Below are 21274 nucleotides of genomic sequence, written 5' to 3' on the forward strand. Positions count from 1 at the left end.
CATTCAGGCAGGAGCAGGCTGAAAGCTGCAGCAGTGGTGACTGCAACGGAATGGCTCCATGTGCCCCTCCATCACTGAGCATCTGATGATGGGTGGTATAGAAAGGTGAAGCTGCAGTGTCGGTTTCTCTGCAGTTCAAAGGGGGAGGGCGTTTTCCAGAAAAGTCTCACAAAATTTATTTCACTCTCTTTATTATGACTATATCTGGACACAAATTTTGATGAAGAGAAGAGGTTGCTGCAAGGTAGTCCCAGGAAGTGGAAAGGCAAGCTTCTCAGGCTCTCCAAAATAATGCGTTAACTTTTTCATTGATTTGAGAAAAAAATTGAGGGAGTTAAGTGCATTCCCAGAGCAAATTGAACCTATATTTCTTCATAGATACATGAGTCAGAGCATCTGAATGTGCATTGCCAAATATAGTAATTGTGCTCCATCAAAAGATGGATGCTGGAGTATAACAGCACACTTTCCAAAGTTTTATTTTAATAATTTGTTCAGAACAATTACCAAAAGGAGTCTTTTCCATATATCTGTGAAAGCTGAAAGTTGGAGAAATGCTATGTATTTCAACAGAAATGGCAGCGAGCCTCACGTTATGACTTGCTGAGCGCCTCAGTAACAAAGAACAAAGCCAGGTGGTGGGGAGAGCTGTGAAACTTTGGCTATTTTATCCGATCTGTACTCATTAATGTGCATTTTCTGGCCACCCCGAAACTGGGTGGTGGGCTCCATCCCCGGCTCCCGAGCAGAAGTCGTTGCCTCCCTTGCTGACTAGTCCCTTTCCTCTTAGGAGAACTGCGGTCTCCCGGAGGAGGGGAGCGCTGCTTCCGCCGCGTGCTTCGTAGAGTCATAGAATGTCCTGAGTTGGAAGGGACCCACAAGGCTCATCAAGTCCAACTCCTGTCCCTGCATATGGAAACCCCACAGTTCACACCATGTGTCTGAGGGTGTTGTCCAGTCTCTTCTTGAACACTGTCAGGCTTGGGGCTGTGACACCTCCCTGGGGAGCCTGTTCCAGTGCTCCACCACCCTCTGGGGGAAGAACCTTTTCCTCATGTCCAACCTGAACCTTCCCTGGCACATCTTCCTGACATTCCCTCGGGTTCTGTCACTAAAGAGAAGCAGCAGTCCCAGTACTCGCGGAGGCTGGTTCCCGGGTGTGGGGAACGAGGACCCTCGGGGGCCCGGGGAAACCGCTGTCGCCGCCGCCGCCAGGGGGCGCCGCGCCCTCTTGGATGACGGGAGCCTGGGGGCTCGGCGAGGGCGCGGTGCTCATTGGCTGGCGCGGGCCGGGCTGGGCGCGGGGCGCCGCTTCTTAACGGGCGGCGCGGGGCGGCAGGAGCGTTGTGCCGGGCGGGGCTGCTGAGAGCTGGGCTGTCGCGAGCCGGGCTGCCGCGCGACATGAGCGAGGTGAGCGGCCGGTGGGATGAGGCGGCTTCCCGGGGAGCGCCAGCGGGGGCTTTGGCGGGGCGGGAGCCGCTGCAGCCCCTCGTAAAGCGGCTGGGGCGTGGGGCAGCACTTGGCGTTGGACGTAACCGTCACCTTCTGATGAGCAGCTGGAGTGGGCTGGGTGCTTTCCTGGCGGGAAAGCGGTGGGGCTCTGCTGTTCCTCCCAGCAGAGCCGATGGACCCGAGAGGTGTCTTTTTGCTGGGTGGTGAGTCTGGAATAGGCAGCTTCTGTTAAACCCTGCCTTCTGATCAAGAGATCTCTATAGGTGTGTGTGTGCCTTCAAGGCAGTATTTTACCCTTTGAAGTACCATGTGCACCAGTGGTGAGTCATTCATTTAAAACTCTAATAATTTAAAGATGTATTTAATGCTTTCGTATGCAGATTTAGTAAGTTGCATGAAAGTTATCTGCTGGAGCTCATGGAAAAAATTGCCCTGTTTGTAGCTGGATGCTGATGTGAACTTTATAAATAGTGTCCTAGGAAGGATTGCAATTAAAGAAAAAAATGTAAACAGTGCCAAACATGTAAAGATCACTTGTACCCTTATAAATAAATAAGCTGAAAATTCTCAGTTGTGGTGTTTTGTGGTGGAAAAGTTCTCTGGAGCAATCTAGTGTTTTTGTTATGAGAAGTGTCACCAGGCAGGGTGAGTACTTGGCCACATAGTCAGTCAAGTGTTGTGCAGGTTTAGCTGGTGTTCTCTAGTGGAACTGTTTCTTTGGGAAGCAGTAGAGATACCTGATAACTATGCCTTACCCAGCATCTGTTTTGGAGGCTGTTTCCTGTTAGAAAAGACCTGCTGCTTCATTAACAAATGTGCATTTTTTTCTTAGCAGCAAAATTAAGAGTGACATCAAGTGATATTTTACTAGTTTTTGCACAGGTCTTACTCTGCTGTACCTTTAGATGGATGAGGTGTAAACGTAGGACAGAGTAATGTAGTAGCAAGGTCTCTGGCTCAGGTATTTATGAGGAGAAGCTTACATCCTGGTTTGCAGATCAGGCTAAATGGGGAAAGCAGAGGAAATCCTCATGGTGCTTTTCTGCTGTTTATGGAGACCAGGCAGTCCAGGTGTAATGCACCAAACTCTTCCTGACTTTTCCTTGGTTGCTGCCTGTATTTGTATCAACTGGACAGAGTTTATGCAGTGTGGGTTGTTTTTTTTTTTTGCAGACACTGTCCCTGTGCCACCCAGGCTAGCTGAAGTGTTCTGTGAGATGCCACAACTATATTCTAATTCTTAAACATAGCAATTTAGGAAAAATCTTCTGGTGAGGAGGGACAATTGAGTGATACTGTTGTACTTAACTGTAACTCTACAAGGCACTCTCTCTTTATAGCCCTGTGCTGGGTTATATTTGCACAGTAAATTAGCCCTTCATAGTTAGGTTGCAGACTTTTGGATTTTAAAAGTCCTGATAAACATGGATATCATCCCGCACACCAGCAGATGGGTTCTCTATTCATAACACATTTCCTTGTGCTTTCACAGAACATTATTTCTAGCAAATCCTCAGAGCTGGAAATTGTCTCTTTCACTGGTGCAGCACTGAGCCCTGTATGTGTGACACTTAGTGCTGCTCTCAATGTCTTCAGCACTATTGACATTCAACTGACAGCGTTGGAGAGTTTATCACTCAGAGCTCTAATGCAGAAAAGCTTCCTTGCTGTTACTTGCCTGTCAGCTATTTATCAATAGATTATTCTTTTTCCGAAAGGCAGATGAAAGCAACTGGACCACCCCAATCCACCTCACTGCAAAAGACTCTTGTTAAAGAATGAATCAAAAAATATAACAGAATGCAAGCTCTTCAAACATCTGTTTGTATTTGGATTGGGATGGAGTCTTGGTGGATTTCACTTTTCATGGTGTAAATGAAAAATATTTTTCTTTGTGTTAATCTACCAGAAAATCTGAGGACAGGGTGACTGAGAGAGGCTCATCGAGAGCCATCAAAAGATTATCCATCAAAAGATTATTTATAGAATGGTGTTAGGAGGGTGTGAAGGTTTTTTACTTTATTTTAACAATTGTCAGGATTTGGGTGGAGCCTATGTGGTTGCAGGAATCTCTGAAAAGAGCTTTCATATCCTTCAATATATTTACTGAGACTTTACATGGATTCTTATTTTACCACTTCAAGCAAAATTAACTTATTCCCTGCTATATGGGCAGTGATTATCAGTCTCCTGGTGCGGAAAGCTGAACAGGAAGCATCCATTAACTGGAGTTTTTTTCTGTTTTCTAGCAGCTAACTTATTTTTCAGGAAGGATAAAGAACTTTTCTACAGAAAATAGCCTACGATGCTTCCTCTGCAATATTTGTCTGAAAATGTGTTTAAGATGCTCTGTCTGCTGGGCAAAGGTCTGGCCCTGTAACTAGTTACAGGGAACTTGAGGTGTAAGAGTTTACCTTGTATCATTGCAAAACATGGTTAATGCTTCTTGCTACTTGGTTTTAGAGGCAGACAGATCACTTAGCTGTATCGGGAGCTTCTCAGGAACATTACTGTATACTGAAATGCATTTTTAGATGTTGAAGTAGCTTTGAAAGTCTGTCCTCAGATAACCAAGGAGCCTGTTGTTTAGGTCTGTAGGTGTTTTTCTTTCTTTTTAATGAGTTTATAGAGATGAACCATGCTGACAGCTGCTGTCAGTGAGCACCCATGAGATACAGCTCTTTTGTTAAAGATCTTTGGTCACGTAGGATGAACTGGAGGAAGTAATCCTGTGTAATGAGCTCATAGGCTAATGCCAAATCTCTATTCACAGCCAGAAGTTTTACCAGTGAGCCTCTAGACTTGCAGCTGGCATAAATGTGATTCACCACAGGGAATCCTGTCGTCTTATCTGTTGTCTCACATGTTGCAGATGATGTCTGGTCATGGTGACAGTATTCCTCTGGTACAAAGGTTCATAAGAAGCATTCATCATACAAACGTTTTTACAACAGTCACTGCCACTCTTGCCTCCTGTGTTGAATGATTTTGGCTGTCATAAGGAATAAGGTCTGGATTTGGGAAGGTGCACACTTAAACATTAGGGTGTTACAGGCCTGGATGCTGTTCCAGTGGCTCAGGGATGAAGTGCCTGTGTAAGGAGTTGGAGTTTAAAACAGCATTAGCAGGGGTTGCCTTGTCAGATGCATTTATTTCTGTTTGATGTTAAAGGGTTAGAGGTATTGCTGTGGTAGGGGAGGAGTTCAGCTGTAATGTGCTATTTAGGTGTCTAACTTTGGGAAAACCATTCAGGAAAACTGCCTAATCAGCCCACATGCCTGAGGTACCTGTGACTTAAGGGAAGAACTTGCATTTTAAGAGCCTTATGCAATGTGAGTGAAGTGCTGTACTGATTGTCAAGGTGCTGATGCGTACCACCTAAGGCAGGGTTTGAGCCAGCAGCTGTATGTATTTGAGGTGCAGTCAAGCTACCAGGCAGTAGCAAGAGTATTCTAGATTTCTTTTTGAAACAGGCTTCAGGCAACTAGGCACACAAAAATTCATAAGGCAGATGGAAAGAGCTGTTAAGGCTTTGACTCTGTAGGGTGCTTAGGTGTCTTAGTTGGGGTGGCTAAGAGCTAGGGACTTGGTATCTGCTCCAATGTGTGTTGTGTGTGTTTTTTTGTGTGTGTGGCTTTGAATACAAAGACCCCCAGATCTTTTCTTCTTCCTTGAGCTACAGCAGGCTATTTCCCTTTGCCTTATGGTACTTCTGAGCTTTTTGAATCCTGTAGCAACTGTTCTGTAGTGTCTATCTTCAAAAAGATCAGGAAGGGGGCTTGTGTTACCTGTAATAGGGATGTGCAGGACATTGATGGGGGGTGAGCTGCAGACAGCTCTCCTCTGCAGCCTGGAGTACTGAATCTCTGTTTTGGAGCTCAGATCACGTTCAGTAGGAGGTACTGGGGCAGCCAAGGCAGCAAAGATGGAAAGGTGATATGGCCTAACACTGGGCTAAAAGACCACTTTTTCTGAAATTTGAGATTCACCAGTCATTGGGATGTGTGTGAAACACTAACCACCAAGGCAGACTCTGCTGTTACTGTTTTCAAAACTGGTGATAACACATGGCCTGGTGGTTAGGGCATGCCTGTAAGCTGGCAGAGGAACAGAGGGTGTCTGCTTCCCTCCAGGCTGAGGGAGAACCTGGAACATCTCTATCACTCTGGACAGGGGTGGTCACCAGGAGGCTGTTAGAGATTGACATGATCAAGTGTGACATGTTAGGCATATGTGAAAGTTTCTGCCTTATACTGTAGCTGCTTCAGGTAGTTATATGGGAAAACTGGAATTCTTTTGTGTGTTGCTCTCTGAGTTCAGTTGAATCTGTTCCACTGAAATGGTATTTGGAGTCTTAGAACCAGATGTATTTATATATTGAAGTGAGGATTGTACACCAATAATCCTGATAACATTAAATCAAAGAGCTGGTGTTTGAAGGGGGGGAATGTGCTATTTTTAAGGGAGGTTTTGTTCTCTTGTGTCATGCTTACAGTCCTGAGGGTTGTCTAAGCCAGACAGTTGTCTTAGGGGAGCCCTTCTGGGGGTGTTTTTCAGATGCTGCCATGACAATGGTAGGACAAGGGGTAATGGGATCAAGCTGGAACACAACAGGTTCCACTTAAATTTGAGAACTTCTTCTCTGTAAGGGTGACAGAGCGCTGGAACAGGCTGCCCAGGGAGGTTGTGGAGTCTCCTTCTCTGGAGACATTCAAAACCTGCCTGGACATGTTCCTGTGCAACCTCACCTAAGTGTTCCTGCTCCGGCAGGGAGATTGAACTAGATGATCTTTTGAGGTCCCTTCCAATCCCAAACATACTGTGATACTCCCAGCGTTAACTATTGGCCTCACTGAGGTTATACCCAGAATGGGTACAAAACTGTATAGATCTAAAAAGTGCAGCAAGAACATGGCAGGGTGGAGGAGGAAATTCTGCAGCTATTATAGGACGGGGGTGGGACTGAGAAGGCACATGAACATCAGCTTTTAATTTTAACTCACATCTATTTATTAGCTGAGTGGTAAATTGCTTCTTGAAAGAGGCGGAAGAAGGGAGAACAATAAGTTTTAGATCTGTCACTTTGCCTACTCCTTCCATCAGTGTGGTTTCAGTGGGATCAAGCATCTTTTAAAATAGCACTCAGAAGTCATGTTGGAAATTGATCTTAATTTGGTGAAACTGTCAGACATCCTGTTTAGAAAGAAGTATGCTGGTTTTCTTGGAATGTGTTGAATGCCAACAAATTCAAACAACATAACACTTCAATAAAGGGCAGTTAAATTTAATAATGTGCTTCAGGTACTGTTTCCCTGTAAAAGAGTAACTTAAAGCAAAAGCTGCATTTGTAAAACAGTAAAACTCCAACCTTTATGCTGCAGTACTTGATAACAGAATATCATTTCAGGTTGCAGAGGCGTATTAGTTTCTAGTCCAGTATCCCTAAATTTCTAATGCATCAGCAAGGTTATAAGAGTCATCTTCCAGCAATTTCTATGTAACTAGATCATGCTCATGATGAAATATGGTGTATAGTAGCAGTTAACTTAAACAGGAACAGTGGTGGTCTTTTCATTGCAGGTTGTTGGGTGCTTGTCTATTGACTTAAATGAAATATTTGATTTCCAGGCCACTATTTGCTCTTGTCTATCTTGTGTGCTGCTGCTGTTTGGGGTGTTTGTTTTGTGGTGGTTTTTTTTTTTTGGGAATGACTAGGAAAATGTCAGTGTTTACATTTTTTCTCTCTTATCTGTAACTAACTTGTAACAGAATGGCTAGACACTGGGTATGTAAATCATGAGACACCCACTTCTTGGCTGAGGAGGACTGGGAGAAGAGGTTTGCGTGCATCAGAAGAAAACTATGCCTTTCTTCATCCTGTCAGTTGCAAAAGAGCCTTAAACTCACTGAGCTGTGTAATACTTTCTTCTATGCAAGGCATAGGATCCTCTAATGCAGATGAAAAATGTACCTTTTCTTAGAGGAGAATGTATTCTGTTTCTTTCTTCAGTTCTTTGGACATTGGGTTTCTAAATAAATGATGATAGGGTAGATAAGGAGAAATGAGGTCAAGTCATAACTTGTAAATCCTTTTTCTCCTTCTTCTACTTTAAATTAAGAAAAATTAGTATTTATCTTATGGAAAGAGATGGAAGAGACAAATTGTATAGGCTATCTTAGTAGGAAAATGAATGGCAGTCTTCATGGGATAAGCTCAGATCAAGCAACTGCAGAAGAGTTGCAGTTGTGAAATTTATTTTGAATGACAGGATTTGAAGTAATAATCTATCCCTACTCTCCATGTCTGCTTCCTCTGAGACCAGGCTACCCTCTGTATAGGTAAGCTTGCAAGTGTCACATAGGCCAGGTCTTTGGCTGGTGCTGTCTCATGTGATTAATTCCTTCCAGGTGGGATATAGCCTTATTTAGGCACTAACATGAAAATTGGAGGAAGAAGCACAATTTTAGTCAGAAAATAAATGAAAATTATCTGCCTACATGCCTTGAATATTAGTTACAGTTGAACTGTCTTTTCTCTTAAATGAAAAAGTACTTTACAAACACTGAATGTTCTTACATTATCACTTTAGTACATAGTGTGTGAAATGTGATGTGAACTAGTGGTGCAGCTGATACTGTGAGCAGTGTAACTGTAGACAGAATATTTGAGATCTCCTCTATTAAAACTGAAAGTAAGGGGGGGGAAGGGGGGAAAAGGGGGGGGGAAAAATGTAAAAAGGGGTGCCCTTCTGCCTGTCTCTGGAGACTGTAAAGATTCCTGGACTGAGACAGCAAGTGTATGAGAAGGGTAGTGGTAGTGGATGTAAGGGCTTCAGATTTTCTAAGGTGTGGAGAGACAGGGCTCTAACGAAGCAATATAGTGTTTTTAACACAGTCTTATTGTCAAAATGCCTGAAAGAAAGGTCTGAGCTGTTCTATCACCAGCACTATTTGCTGTTTTTTGGCTGGCAGGTTTGACTCTAATGGTGCTGTGGATAGTGGCTGCTGGATAGTGCCAGCAGGACTAGGAAGCTGCAGTAGTAGAACTAGAGAAACCTGAACCAAATATTCAGGTTATAATAGCTTAAACTTGGAAGGGGCACGTACTGCTGTGCTCTTGAGCACAGAAAGCTTGTGCTAGCTAGCAGTGCAACATGAGTTTCCTAAAAGTGAGGGTGAAGAGGGGAGGCTCATAGTGATCCTGGCTAGTTGTACACACTGGTGTGGAGATATTTGGAGGGGTTTTAGGTGCATCTTTTCTGTGAATGATGGAGCACAGTTCAGAAATGCCCAAGCTAGCACTGACTGGGGCTGTTCCTGGAAAAAGGACAATTCCATGTTATGCTAAAGCTTGTTAATCTTGACAAGAGTTAGCAGGCTTTTCTTGAGTGAATCAGTGAGACAGCTGGAACAGTCCTGTGAAGTCAGCATCTCCACTAGGAACTAGTTAGGACTGCATGTGAAGCAGTTTTTCACGGGAAGTGCATTAGTTTTGTAGGGGGTGGAGGACAGCTTTCAAGGAAATTGGGGATCTTCAAAGCTTCAAAAAAAATCACTGGGTAGAGTGCTGGAAAGCAGACAGTACCATTGCTAATGCATGGGCATGTTTTGCCATCTCCATGTGTCCTCTGTGACCTACAAAATAAGCCTTACTATCCAGCAGGTACCACTGGTTTGGACACCTGGCTGTTCATCTGCCTTGTTGGTGACTTATTCTCTATGAATCTAACAGCAGATCGATTACCAGACATTGGAATAGTAGTTGAAAGCATTCTGACCATAGGAGAAGATGTGATCATGATCTTGATAACCTTATCCTTGAAATTTAACCCCTAAATTGGGGCAAGTGTGCAGATGAGGCAAAAATTAATAGATCTGAGGACATCTTTGATTTCTTGAGGATTTTAGTAATATTGGACCTATTCCTATTGACACTCAGTGTATGAAGGAAGACCAGTGATATGTGAGGATGTTTTTGTAAGTATCATAGCACTTTCCCACAATAATTTTGGCTTTGGTGGCTAATTGGTGTTTCTGATGCAGCCATTCAACTGATCCTTCCCTGATGGGTGCCATTACACACACACACTGCTGTACCTTTGTCTCTTCTAAGAAGCTGTGTGTGTTTCAGAAAAGCCCCCAGTGGGCAGCAGGGAGAAGTTTAGTTGAATGGATGAAAGAGTGCCCTTTTCTACTATGGGAAGAGGAAACTGAGCTTTGGATATCCGCAATGAACTTCTCTCTAAAAAAGAGCAAACAAGCAGAGTGCAGACATCATCAGATGCAACACAATCTGGTGGAGGAGAGAAGCCTGCCTGAGATGAACCAGAATGTAATGCCCAGCTAAATGTGAAAACACATGTGAAAAGACTGAAGTCCAGCACTGGGTGAGGCAGTAGAGAAGTGGTAAAGAGACAGAAAAATAATTCTCAAAAATCACAAGTATGTCTTCCATTTGAATTCTAGGACATTTCATTCTCTAGCTTGAATGTTTCATGTAATAGGATGCTTGCTGTCTCACTCTCTTGTTGAAAATATGCTTCTCTTTCAAATCCCCCCAGATGAAATTATTTTTGTTTTAAAATACTGAATACTCTGGATATTTACTCTTTTATGCACATAATTTTAACACCAATTGAAATACTGTGAAGAATACCTTTTGTTCAGATTTGAGATACTATGTTGTGTCTTGGAAGGAAACCTGAATAATGCTGAGATCTGGTTCCTTGAATTTCAAACATGCATTAGTAAAATGTGATGTAAAGGGAGACAAAAGGTAGAAACTGTTGCAAATTAGAATCCTTAACTTCCTAGGAAGGATGAGGAGGAAGAGCACACTAGGCAAGTGGGGATGGCTAGGCAGGCATCTTTCTGCAGGTGACATGGTAGAAAAAGAAGACATAGCTTCATAGTTGCTTCATACATATCAATACTCCACTCAGATCTGACAGATATATGCTCACCACTGGAAAAGAGAGCAAACACATTGTTGGCTTGGCACACTTTAAAATGCATGTGCCAGCACACATGTGCTGAAGTTTAAGCAGGGCAGCCAAATGCCTAAGGCAGGCCAACTTCATGCCAATTTTAATTTGCTAGTCAGACTTGTCTAGCTGTCACATCTTTCCTTCAGCATATTTTACAAGCTATTGGATAGCACTAACATCCAAACAAAGTTGAATGAACCTCTCAAGTAAGGCTACAGGAGAACTTGTTGTTTCACAGGGCTCTTGTTCTGAGCACTGCCTTCTGTTCCTTGCTTGGACTAGAAGCCTGGTACATTTCAATACTGGAACTGGACTTACAGGATGGACCTGCACTTGCAGAAACACTGGTAGCAAAGGATCTAGAATTAATGGTGCAAACAACAAAAGGTGCAAATTATCTGAATTCTAGCAATATCTTCTGAGGTCATGTGGTGTAACCCTTTAATAGATGTTTTTGGCTGCAGTGTGTCAGGCAGCACACAGCTGGATCTAAGTGAATGGTTTTACCTGCTTCTGCAGGTAACTTCTAAGGAACCTATTTTCTGAGTAGTCACAGGATGGATACACTAGAATATTAACAAAATGCATTACTTTTTTCTGGAGCAGCTCATTAGGGTCCTTTTTAATGGCATTGCATGATAGCTTGCTGTGTTCATGTGTGCAAAAGGTGAAAATGCCTGGTTGGGTAACATTTTTCTTTCACTTCATATACAAGGCACAAAGTGCAGGATAGAGCCTGATACATAGTGGGAACCTGAAGGCAGAAGTAATGACTGACTACTTGGAGTGGAGAAAGTGCAGGTTTTTATTGAGCTTGAATTGGAAAATAGTGTTCAGTGGAGGGAGAGTGGCTTGCTGAATCTGCCTGACCACATATCCCCTGGATTTATTCCATGGTTAGAGCACTGCAGGAACTGTAGAACATTTAGTCTTAGGGCAAGTAATCTGCTGGGTCTGTCCTGGGACCAGGGAACTACCTGCAGCTGCTCAGTGCAAGTTGCTTTATTTTCTCTGCTGCTAGTAACAATGAAGCCGACAGCAGCATCAATTTCACTGAGCCACTGCAGGGTCCTGGGAGCTTCTGACTTACAGAAATCCCTAATTTTGGCCAGCTCTTGGACAGAGCTAGTGACCTGGCTTTTGTTCTGCTTGCTGTGTGTATATTTGATTGCTGTCTCTGATTCCTGGCAATCAAGGTGACCTTGTGCATCACCCTGTGTTTTCCTTTTTAGTATGGCTGGGTTGTTTCCAGTTGCTTAGCTGCTTAGACTCATAGTGCCAAGACAGCTTTGCACTGAACTGCATCATGCATTGAACAAAGCAGCTCCTGCAAATCTCAGCAGGTCAGTACTGATACAGGTTTGAATAATGTGGGACAAATTCTCTGTCAGGTGAGGCCCTGTTTTGAGGCAGCTTCAGCAGCCAATTCAGGGTTCCCCTCGCATGAGTCTCCTTATGGCATAGAGCCAGAGATAACAGGTTTGCGTCATCTCTCTATGCAGCCCCTGGGCAGGGTGCATTGCCAAGGCTGCAGAATTTTCTCAGTCCAGTGATTCCCCTGCTACTGGAGCAGCCCTAAAGTTACCGTCATAACTGTGGATGGCTCTGGGGCTGCTTGGAGTTGCTCTCAGTGACCAGACTGCCTGCCTGGGGGTTTGAGGAGTAGAGTTAGTGATGCATAAACATCCTTGCTGTTGTCTTGAAAATCAGAAGACTTTGCCCTAGGGTAAAAGCAGAAAGTTCCTTTGCATGGCAGCTTGAAACTGCCATAATTAATACCTTTTAAAACCTGGCTGCCCAGTAGTTAGTGCAGTCTAAGACTGTAATAACATCTGTTTACCTCTGAATATATAGGAAATAGGAATAAGTGAGAACAATATTTTTTAATTGTACAACTGGAAGTAAAGAAATAAGCCAGAATTTTTCAGTCTGGGAAGAAGCAGCCTGTTTTAATAATAACCAATATGATCAGATATGAAGCAATTTGTCAGTGCAGACTTTTGCCATTAATAACCCAAGCTGTCCCTTGAAGACAGCTTCTAACTCAATTACAGCTGAGTTTGTAGCTCAGCAAATTAAATTACCCTGAACTTCAGAAGGGTTTGGAAAAATCAAATATAAAGTAAATATTTGTTGCAAAAACACCATCCATAATCCATTATATTGTGGCTCAGCAAGGACCTGACCCATTAATTTGCTTAGGGTGCTCTTCCTATCTGGGTATGCTAATATTAAAGGATACCCAATAGACCATCTGAATCCAAATGCTGTTCCCAGATCCCAAATGTTCTGATTTGCTCCTAATCATATGCCACAGTCAGTTGCCATCAACTGTCTGTTTTGCCTGTGCAGGTGGCTAAGGCTTTTAATTTAGGCTGCACAGATGTACCTGTGTTGCTCCATGATTTGCTCTGTTGCGGAATAAAGATTGCTAGAAGGTAATGCAAGCTCAGAGGGTGATAACAGCATGCTATATTTTGTGGTTTGAGGCACTGACTTGCTCAGATTTCCAGTTCCCAGAACTAGTTGCAGTACCTTCTCCCCAGGGTACTCTGCCTATTCTGTTGCCCTGGTACAACTGTTTGTGGATCAGAGATGCCAAGTACATTACTGAAATGATCAACAGAAACAATTAAACTATGTATTTTTTTAGCAGGATCATTTAAATGATTGTTTTCAACACTTCTGATTTATTTTTAACTTTAATAATTTTAGTGCTCCTATTTTCTGTGTGACCTTGCAAACAATTATATCCAAACAAATGATGCCTTGGTGATGGGAAGGTGTGGCTAGATTGGGCTAGACTGGGAAGTGGGAGCTCTTAAGGCAGGTTTCCTGCCCAAAATGCCCTTTCTGGCACTGTAGTGCCAGGTCTGGTGCTACCAACAGATAAGAAATAATAGGAGAAAAAAAGACCACCTTAAGCTCAGTCATTTTTCATTTATAACATCTAGCTTAATCAATTTTTATGTAATTGAAATATTCCTCATGGGTCACCTTGATGTTTCTTATCAGTTTCCAGTGTAATTAGGACATGGGCTGTATCACCCATGTGCAAATCAGAGCTGAGGTAATTTTTAGGCAAGTGGTGTGAGAAGGCATATTCTGTAGTTCATTTTTACCATTTTTGCTCTTTGCATTTTTACCATTTTTGCTCTTTGCTAAACAAAACATAAACCAACATGCAGTTTAGAGAAATTCCACAATACAGCACTGAGTTTCCTACTCATGTGAGTAATTCTGGTGAATTGAAGGCAACTATTTGTCCACATATGGGCTATCCCTGTAAATAAGCCTTGCAGGATCAAATCCTCTATTTCCTGGGGAAAGAAAGAGGGATTACTTCTCATGGTTGGCATGGTAATTAACAGGATTTGGGAAATACATTCTTGCAGCTGCTTTCAAAATTAACTTCAAAGATTCTGTTAATCCATGCCTTGGAAAAAAAATTGTGATTACAATGTCTTTGGAGAAATATCAGCTTAATAATGTTTTAATTCCAAATATGCTAATAACCTAAATATTAAGGAAGCTACTGTTTGTGCTAATTATGTTTATTATGTTTGGTGTTGGTGTAAATATTCTGTTTAGAACACTATATTGAATTAAAATACAAAATCAGCAGGTTTTTACTGTGCTGATTTACAAACTAGAGACTGGCATTGGCAAAAAGTGAGGCACAGTGGAAGGTTGTTGCTGATATTAGAATATTTAAAAAAACAGTATTGAGTTCCTGTATCCCAGACAGTGATTTTTCTCTACCCGTTTTCATCAGGTGGCTCTTTAACCTGAAAGTGTTCTGGGTGCTGAAGCTCTCTGTGTAAATGCAAAGTACCTGTTCTGAGGACACATCTCAAACCAAAAGCTCTGTTTGGACAAAAGTGAACAAATCAAGCCTCTTGAAACTGAGGCAAATGTCCTAACTCTTCCAACACCCCTGTGATTAAGGCACTCTGCCCATTGGGTGGAGTATGCATTTTTGCATAAACATTAATAAAATGCATGTTTTACAGGGATAATCACCACCCTGCAAACAAAATCACCCAGATTCAGAGACTGTAACCCTATCTTTCAACTACTCTGAGAAGTCCCAGCTTCAAGGTTACTCCTTCAGTTCTCATTGCTTTTTCTGTGCCTGGCTGTCCAGTGGGTCGACATGAGGGCTGGGGCTTTCCACCAGCATGCCTCCATGTGCTCTATCATAGGAGTTGTGGGTTCACCCTGAGTAAACAGTACCTAAACCTACGTGCCTTCCTTCCTGGAGAAATGCAGCAATCAGTATATCAGCAGTCAACCTGGTAAATTGTCTGCTCTTCGCACAGGTTGCAGCTTGTATGGACAGGTATACCTTGAATATAGTGCTTTCTTTCTGTATTTGAAAGTAATATTTGAGACTTAATTTGCACCAGTGTAAATGACTGTCAAAGATGTGAGGATATGAATGCTGAGGTCCAGGTTTTGTCCTTTATAGAAAGATGAAAGGAAATTACAAAGATTGTATCTTGCCCAAATCATTGCAACAGCAAGAGCCAAGCACTGGTCCACAGTGTCTAGAAGGAAAATAATCTGTAGTTACCCATGGCCGTGTTGTTAATTTCTGACAAATTTACTGTGGTTTCTTGCATGACAATATGCATGTGTTTGCATGCTCATGTGCCTTCAGTGACTACAGAAGTCACAGAACACCAGTGCTGATCACTGTGCCAACTTCTAGCCATTGCAGTTTGAATGCTGTTGGTTCATCTTAGCCCACCTGTGGAGCTTTAATTAAAATAGCTATAGGAGAGTCTTAGTAAAATTAAGGACAATTGAGAGCTAGTCAAGCAGAACATGGCTTGACCCATGAAGTCAATTACAGAAATCATCAGTGCCAAGGATTTAGTTTTGACAGCCAGTATTGAAAGATGGCTTCTGGCACTCTTGCTCTGGCAATATGATGCTGCCCTGGTAATGCATGACAGCCAGAAAACTGGCTGTGGAAAACTCCCTTTGTAAAAGAGCATGCAGAGAAGGTGCCAGAGTGTGAGAGTAGAGGCCATATCTTAAGGAACTGACATCTTAGGGTGAGAGTAGCCAGGGAAAAGCAGTAGTGTCCAGAAAGTCACTTCTATCAGGAATGAAAGTTATCATTGGTCATAACCAGGAATGGACTGTTTTGTAGTGAAGTATATGTTGACAAGCTTTTCCTTTCTGTCAGGTGTCCAGAATCTAGATGTGATTTCTTACAAAGATGTATGATGCAGAAGTAACAGATATGTTGTCAGATTTACCCAGCATTGAAACAAAGTATTGGCTAGGTGTCCTGTACTCAAAGCAGTTACATTAAGTGTAGGTTTTAAAAGATACTTTCATTTAATAAATATTCAGAACCATGTCTATAAAAATATGGAAAGAAAGAAGAACTTGGTAAAGATGCACAAATAGATCAGTGAGAAAAGCTTACTAATGCAATTTTTATAACCATATTAAAACTTCTCTGAAATTCTTTACTTCTGTCTGCAGATGTTCTTTAGATGACTAGCTGTTACTGATGTGAATGAACCTGTATGTCACAGAATTGGTTTGGGATTTACCATCTGTCTGTATTGCAGACCAGTTCTGAGAAGACTTAAAATAGGAGAGAATGAGTGAAATGGCAGAATTTGTGCATGGCTCTCCAGTGGTACACCTTCTCTCCCATATGTTCATCTTGGTGCTTTTTGATTTATAATTCAAAAAATACCATAGCGCTAAAATCCCAGTTCCCTAATTTAGAGGCCAGGTAGCCCTTGGCAGCTTCAGTAAACACATCTTTTTGTCACAGCAACATCATTTTTCCTGATCTTAACTTTTAATCTTAAATATGGTTATGTCTTTTGTTCTTATTACCATATATAGTCTTGTGGTTAAGAGTAATGTTTTTCACATCTAAAGGTGTGAAATACAGAATGCTATAGTTTCAAGTCTCGTATGACATTAGAGAGAGCTTGTCAAACAGTGAAACAGAAATTTCTAATAAAGAAGAGTTTAACCTAATTAACCACATTGAAGTCCCAAATTCTACAAACTGTACTCATTCATTCCAGGTCATAGCTGTTTGTTTCTTGTCCTTACTTAAATTTTGGATATTTGTCTAGTTTCTGACATACAGCTTGTGTTCTTCACTGGAATGTGAAAGAAAAGTAATTGCAGAATTTTCTTTGATTTCAGTCAGCTCAAGATATCACCTCATCACATAATTATTTTCAAGTAGCATGTACACAGTGTATTGATCTACCAGCAGTAGCTGATGTCTCCCTCAGTACCCACTGTTTGTTTATAAATTTAACATCTTATCTTTTTCAAAAAATAGCGTTTTTATATTTAGTGTTAAACATAGAAAACTCTGGGTTTTTAGAACCAGGGGAGCTGAATATAATATGCCTGGATGAGAAGGTATGTAGAAAAGGAGGCTATGTGAATTATGTGGGTCCCACATTTGATAGAGTCCTCTGTTCCGTGTTTTTAATCCAGATTTCTCTCATTCATTATTTAGTGTGTAGGCAGGTGCATGCTTGTGTAATGTCCTCAAAAATCTACCTAGGAAAAACCAAAAAAATGTACTATGAACTTTCAGGCAGTAATGGTTATACACTAAGTATGCTTGAGATCTACCTGTGCCTATAGTCAAATGAACCTCAACTGAGTCATATTTCAGTAGTCTAAAATTCTCAGTATGTTCAAAGATCAGCCAACACTAAGTAAATATAACTCTGTAAGAATTGTTTTTTACCTTGTTCCTTGACAAAGTCAACCTTAGTTGCCCTAATTTGAGGAACAGTACAGGAACTGTTTAGTTGTGAAGAACAGCAGGTATAAATTGCTATATCTCCTGATCATTCTGCTGTTAACTGGTAAGCTTTCCTGACTTGGAAAACATGGAAAGTCATTAAGCAGATATTTGTAGTGATGCAGTGACATTTTTATTTGAAGGAAGGTTATAAACTTAATTTGTAATTTTTTTCAGTACTTTTTTCATTTTTAGGCTAAAGCAGATGAACTCTAAAGTAGAAGGTTATGAAAAACTGAGGTGCTTATAAAACAGCTTTGATTCAATTTATATCTCTTTCAGATAAAATCTTTTACAGAGAACAGATGGTAGTGCAGAATAAGGGCTTGCTTGGCACACAACAGGCTGACCCACAGCCATTTTTGTGCTGTATTGTACAAACATGTATTTCCTTCTGTCACACACATGTAATGCCTTTTGTGAGGGATAGACCTGGTAGCAAAAAACCTTAAAAGCTTAGGATATGCATAGACTTCACTGCTGTTCCTCTAGTCAATGAGTACAGAACATCCTAATAACACTTAATATGTTTCAATTACTTTATTTTTTGTCCTGAGTCAAGTCTACACTGACTCTTTCTGCTATTCACTTCACAAAAATTTTCCACTGTTTCTGATCTCTGAATTCTATCCTTGGATGCATTTTGTTTGTTTTTTTTTATGTAGAAGGAATATTCTTTTGAAAATCTGCACCTGCTGCCTTACTGGGTTACAGCCTGCTATACCTTCGTCCTGCACTGGGATGAAATGGCAGAATAATCACAGTATGACAGTATGTTAGGCATTGGAAGGGACCTCAAAAGATCATCTAGTCCAATCCCCCTGCTGGAGCAGGAACTTCTAGGTGAGGTCACACAGGAACATGTCCAGGGGTATCTTGTTATTATTGTAAAGGCTCATTTGTCAGAAGTTTCTGGTGGTTTCATGTCCCTGATATTGGGCTTTCTGTGGCTCATTGAAAAAACAAATAACCCCTCTGGCCCCAAGGATTCTGTAATCAACACCTGGTTACAATCCCTAATGCTGAGGTGCTAATTGGACATCTAAATGAGAAGATCAGGCTATTTCAAAACAAGAACAGAATGTAAGAATAAAAGCAAAAGTTATGCTTGGGGGTACAGGAGGGGCTAGAGGAAAGAGTAGAAAAGCTGCTGCAGTAATTTCACATTCTTCTTGAAAAGTCCTCTGGGCTGCAAATTCACTTTTGGCCTTAGTTTGTACACCTAGGAGATTAATTTAGTACAGTTTTTCATACTACACTAGCTAGCTGCTGTGTATAGCACTGAGAATTTAACAGGCAAGAAAACCTTTTTTGTTTTCTTACTGGGATTTTGGACATATGGCAGTAGTCCTTTTTCCTTCCTCTTCTGACAAACTGGGAATGACTTTGATTTTGGAGAAATTTTCAATGATGTGCTTTTGTTCTGTAAAACCACTGAGTTAAAAATTAATATAGCTCTGAGCAGCCAAACTGTTTCCTCCTACACAACATAGCAACAAAACTCTTTATCCTGTTTTACTGTATAGTCATTATGGTTTTGCACTCATGTTCATTTTGGCTCTTTCTCCTTCATTGTCTAGTGGAAAGTTTATTCAGTGCTTCTGTCCTAGTGCTTGTCTTGGAAAATTCTGGGGAATTTTAGAAACAATTTTTGAATGAAGGAAGCTGGCTGCCAGTTGTAGGAAACAAAAAAGTTACATTGCTTTTTTTAAATATCATCGACAACTTGGATTTTCTGTTTAAAACCAAAACTTGGAAATTAATATTGCTTTTCTTGTATTTCATCAATTTTAATTTGATCTGTTGTGTGTGAGGACAATATCTGTTATACCAACTTCTGGAGGGCTTTCATCCATTGCTTCTTGAAAATACCCTTAGTAACTTCTCATGTTTTGTTCTCTTGTACTCCAAAGGGCATTAAAAATCTAAGCTTTGTTTTGCAGCCTGGGGTAGCATCATGAAAGGTGATGAAAGAAGCAAGAAACTCCAGCTGCTAATAATACGAGCATCTTGAAAATGTTTTAAGAAATAGGTCCGCTGAATGTGTTGAAATAAAAGGTGGATCATCACATTGTATTTGGCTTTTTCATAAGCTTCAATGCCTTGTTAATGAGCAACTCATTTTCACTTTCAAATTCATTGCACTCATTTGGAAGACAACACAATGCTTATAGATCAAAATGTGTGTAACTGAAGGAAAGGCTGTCAAAGGTTGTTTGGCAGACTTTCAGGCTTTGTGTATGTCCAGTGATCACCAAAAAAAGGAATGGCTGTAGAATACTTAGACTGATTTCAGACTTAAAGAAAAACCTTGACCTCATTAATAGAAAAACACTCATTAACTTAAGCCAAGTTTTTATTCATTTTCTTTGACAACTTTTCCCTTTCTCTGAGGGGAAATCCAGAGACACGAAATAAATGTGTGGATCCATATTCAAGCATTCCATCAATAGCAGACTGAACCTGACAGGTACAGCCCAGGGAGGAAAGAGAAGCTTTCATAAAGGCTAAGTAGCATAGCCTGAAACACTGAAGAAATAATACAATTTGATAAAATTGTTTAAAAATAAACAGGGACAAAAAAGCAGTGTAGTTACAATTTTATAGATGGGGAAAATCCTGAATTTTTTGGAGGAGGAGGGGGTCCCAGTAGATTAACACTGTGATAAACACTGAATCAGATAAACACTGAAATCTAGTTTCAAATATGGGTTGAAACTGAATTAAGGAAGTATTAACTAAATTTTAAATTAATGGCATGAAGGTTAATATCTTCAGCAAAACCGGTGGTTGGGTGGATTTATTGATTTCTGGATGTTGGTAACTTAAGCTTTTGTGAAATATGCTTATCCCTTTAGAATCCCATTCTTTGGTATAGGCAAAGTCTTCTCTCTTGTCTTAGGCTTTGGGGCTCTAGGGAGAAATAAATATATTTCCATGTTATGAGGAGACTCAGAGTTGTTTTCTCTAGGGATGCTCTGTCTCATTGCATGGAGTGAGATGAAACAGAGCAGTAGAACAGAGATATGCACTGAAGTCTGCTACAGGTAAGCAGATGAGAAACTCTAACACTGGCATGTGGATGCATGACAGACCATATGTAGCTCTTTTGTGTTCTCTGGAAGGGTTTGAAGAATTCTTTCCTCCTCTGGCTTCTAAAGTAAGGTTTTGTATTTGTCTTGATTAGCCTCATATACATTGAAAATGCAATCACTGTGGGAGAAGGACAGACACTAGAGCAATAGAGAAGGCTTTAATCAGATCTTCTAGAGTAAATACCTGAAGATAAATATGCCTGTATGAATTTTCAGAAGACAAGCAATATGACTGTCCCTATATTGGCACAAAACATTTGGTTTGCAGTGCTATTGCAGCTGTTAGCTTTCCTGATGCATGAGGATGTGCTACATCTGATAGCTGAGTGCAGCTGGATTTGTTACTGAATTTAATACTCCTAGTTTTATACATGTGCTACCCCAGAGGATGGATGATTTAATCTGTTTCAGTAATAGAAGCATGAATTTCTTATGCAAATTTATGCTGGATTTACTGCAGTAGTTTGCTAAGGTACCTTAATTCCACCTGTGAGATGCTGTCTCTGGGGGATGTTGCATAATTTTCACAGTGACCATTTCTAAGCTGGAAAGTCATGTAGTAGTGTAACTACACTAAAATATTCACAATGGCAGAGCTATATGTTTGGACTGCAGTGGTGTTTGCTACATGTCATTTTACTAAAAGTGACTTAAATCAGTTTTTCATGGAAAGCCAAGAGGCTATTCCTTGGGCACTGTGAAGTGGGAAGTTCCATCTCTACTTGTGGATGAATCTTCTGGCCGAAGTTGAGTCAGAAGAACCATGGAAGTGGAGGCAGAGCAGGAATGAGTTATCCTGCTGTAGTTCATACTCTTGTACTGCCGGAGACTTGGATTACATTTATCTCATCACTAAATGTACTCATTTTATGCAGCTGCAAGCATAGTTATACAGCTGTACCCAGACGGTACTATGTGTTCCTTTTCTGACT

The 21274-nt window shown here is 41.1% G+C and overlaps 1 protein-coding gene across 1 annotated transcript in view; it reads left to right on the forward strand.

Moving 5' to 3' along the window:
• The first annotated feature begins 1259 nt into the window (after positions 1–1259).
• Positions 1260–21274, forward strand: part of PCP4 (Purkinje cell protein 4) — a 55828-nt gene continuing 35813 nt past the window's right edge. The window contains exon 1 of the mRNA XM_065068374.1: positions 1260–1410. Coding sequence (XP_064924446.1) covers positions 1402–1410 — 9 coding nt within the window. The 5' untranslated portion in view covers positions 1260–1401. The remainder of the gene's footprint in view (positions 1411–21274) is intronic.

This window comes from Columba livia, chromosome 1 (assembly GCF_036013475.1).
Source record: "Columba livia isolate bColLiv1 breed racing homer chromosome 1, bColLiv1.pat.W.v2, whole genome shotgun sequence".
Classification (NCBI taxonomy): Eukaryota; Metazoa; Chordata; class Aves; order Columbiformes; family Columbidae; genus Columba; species Columba livia.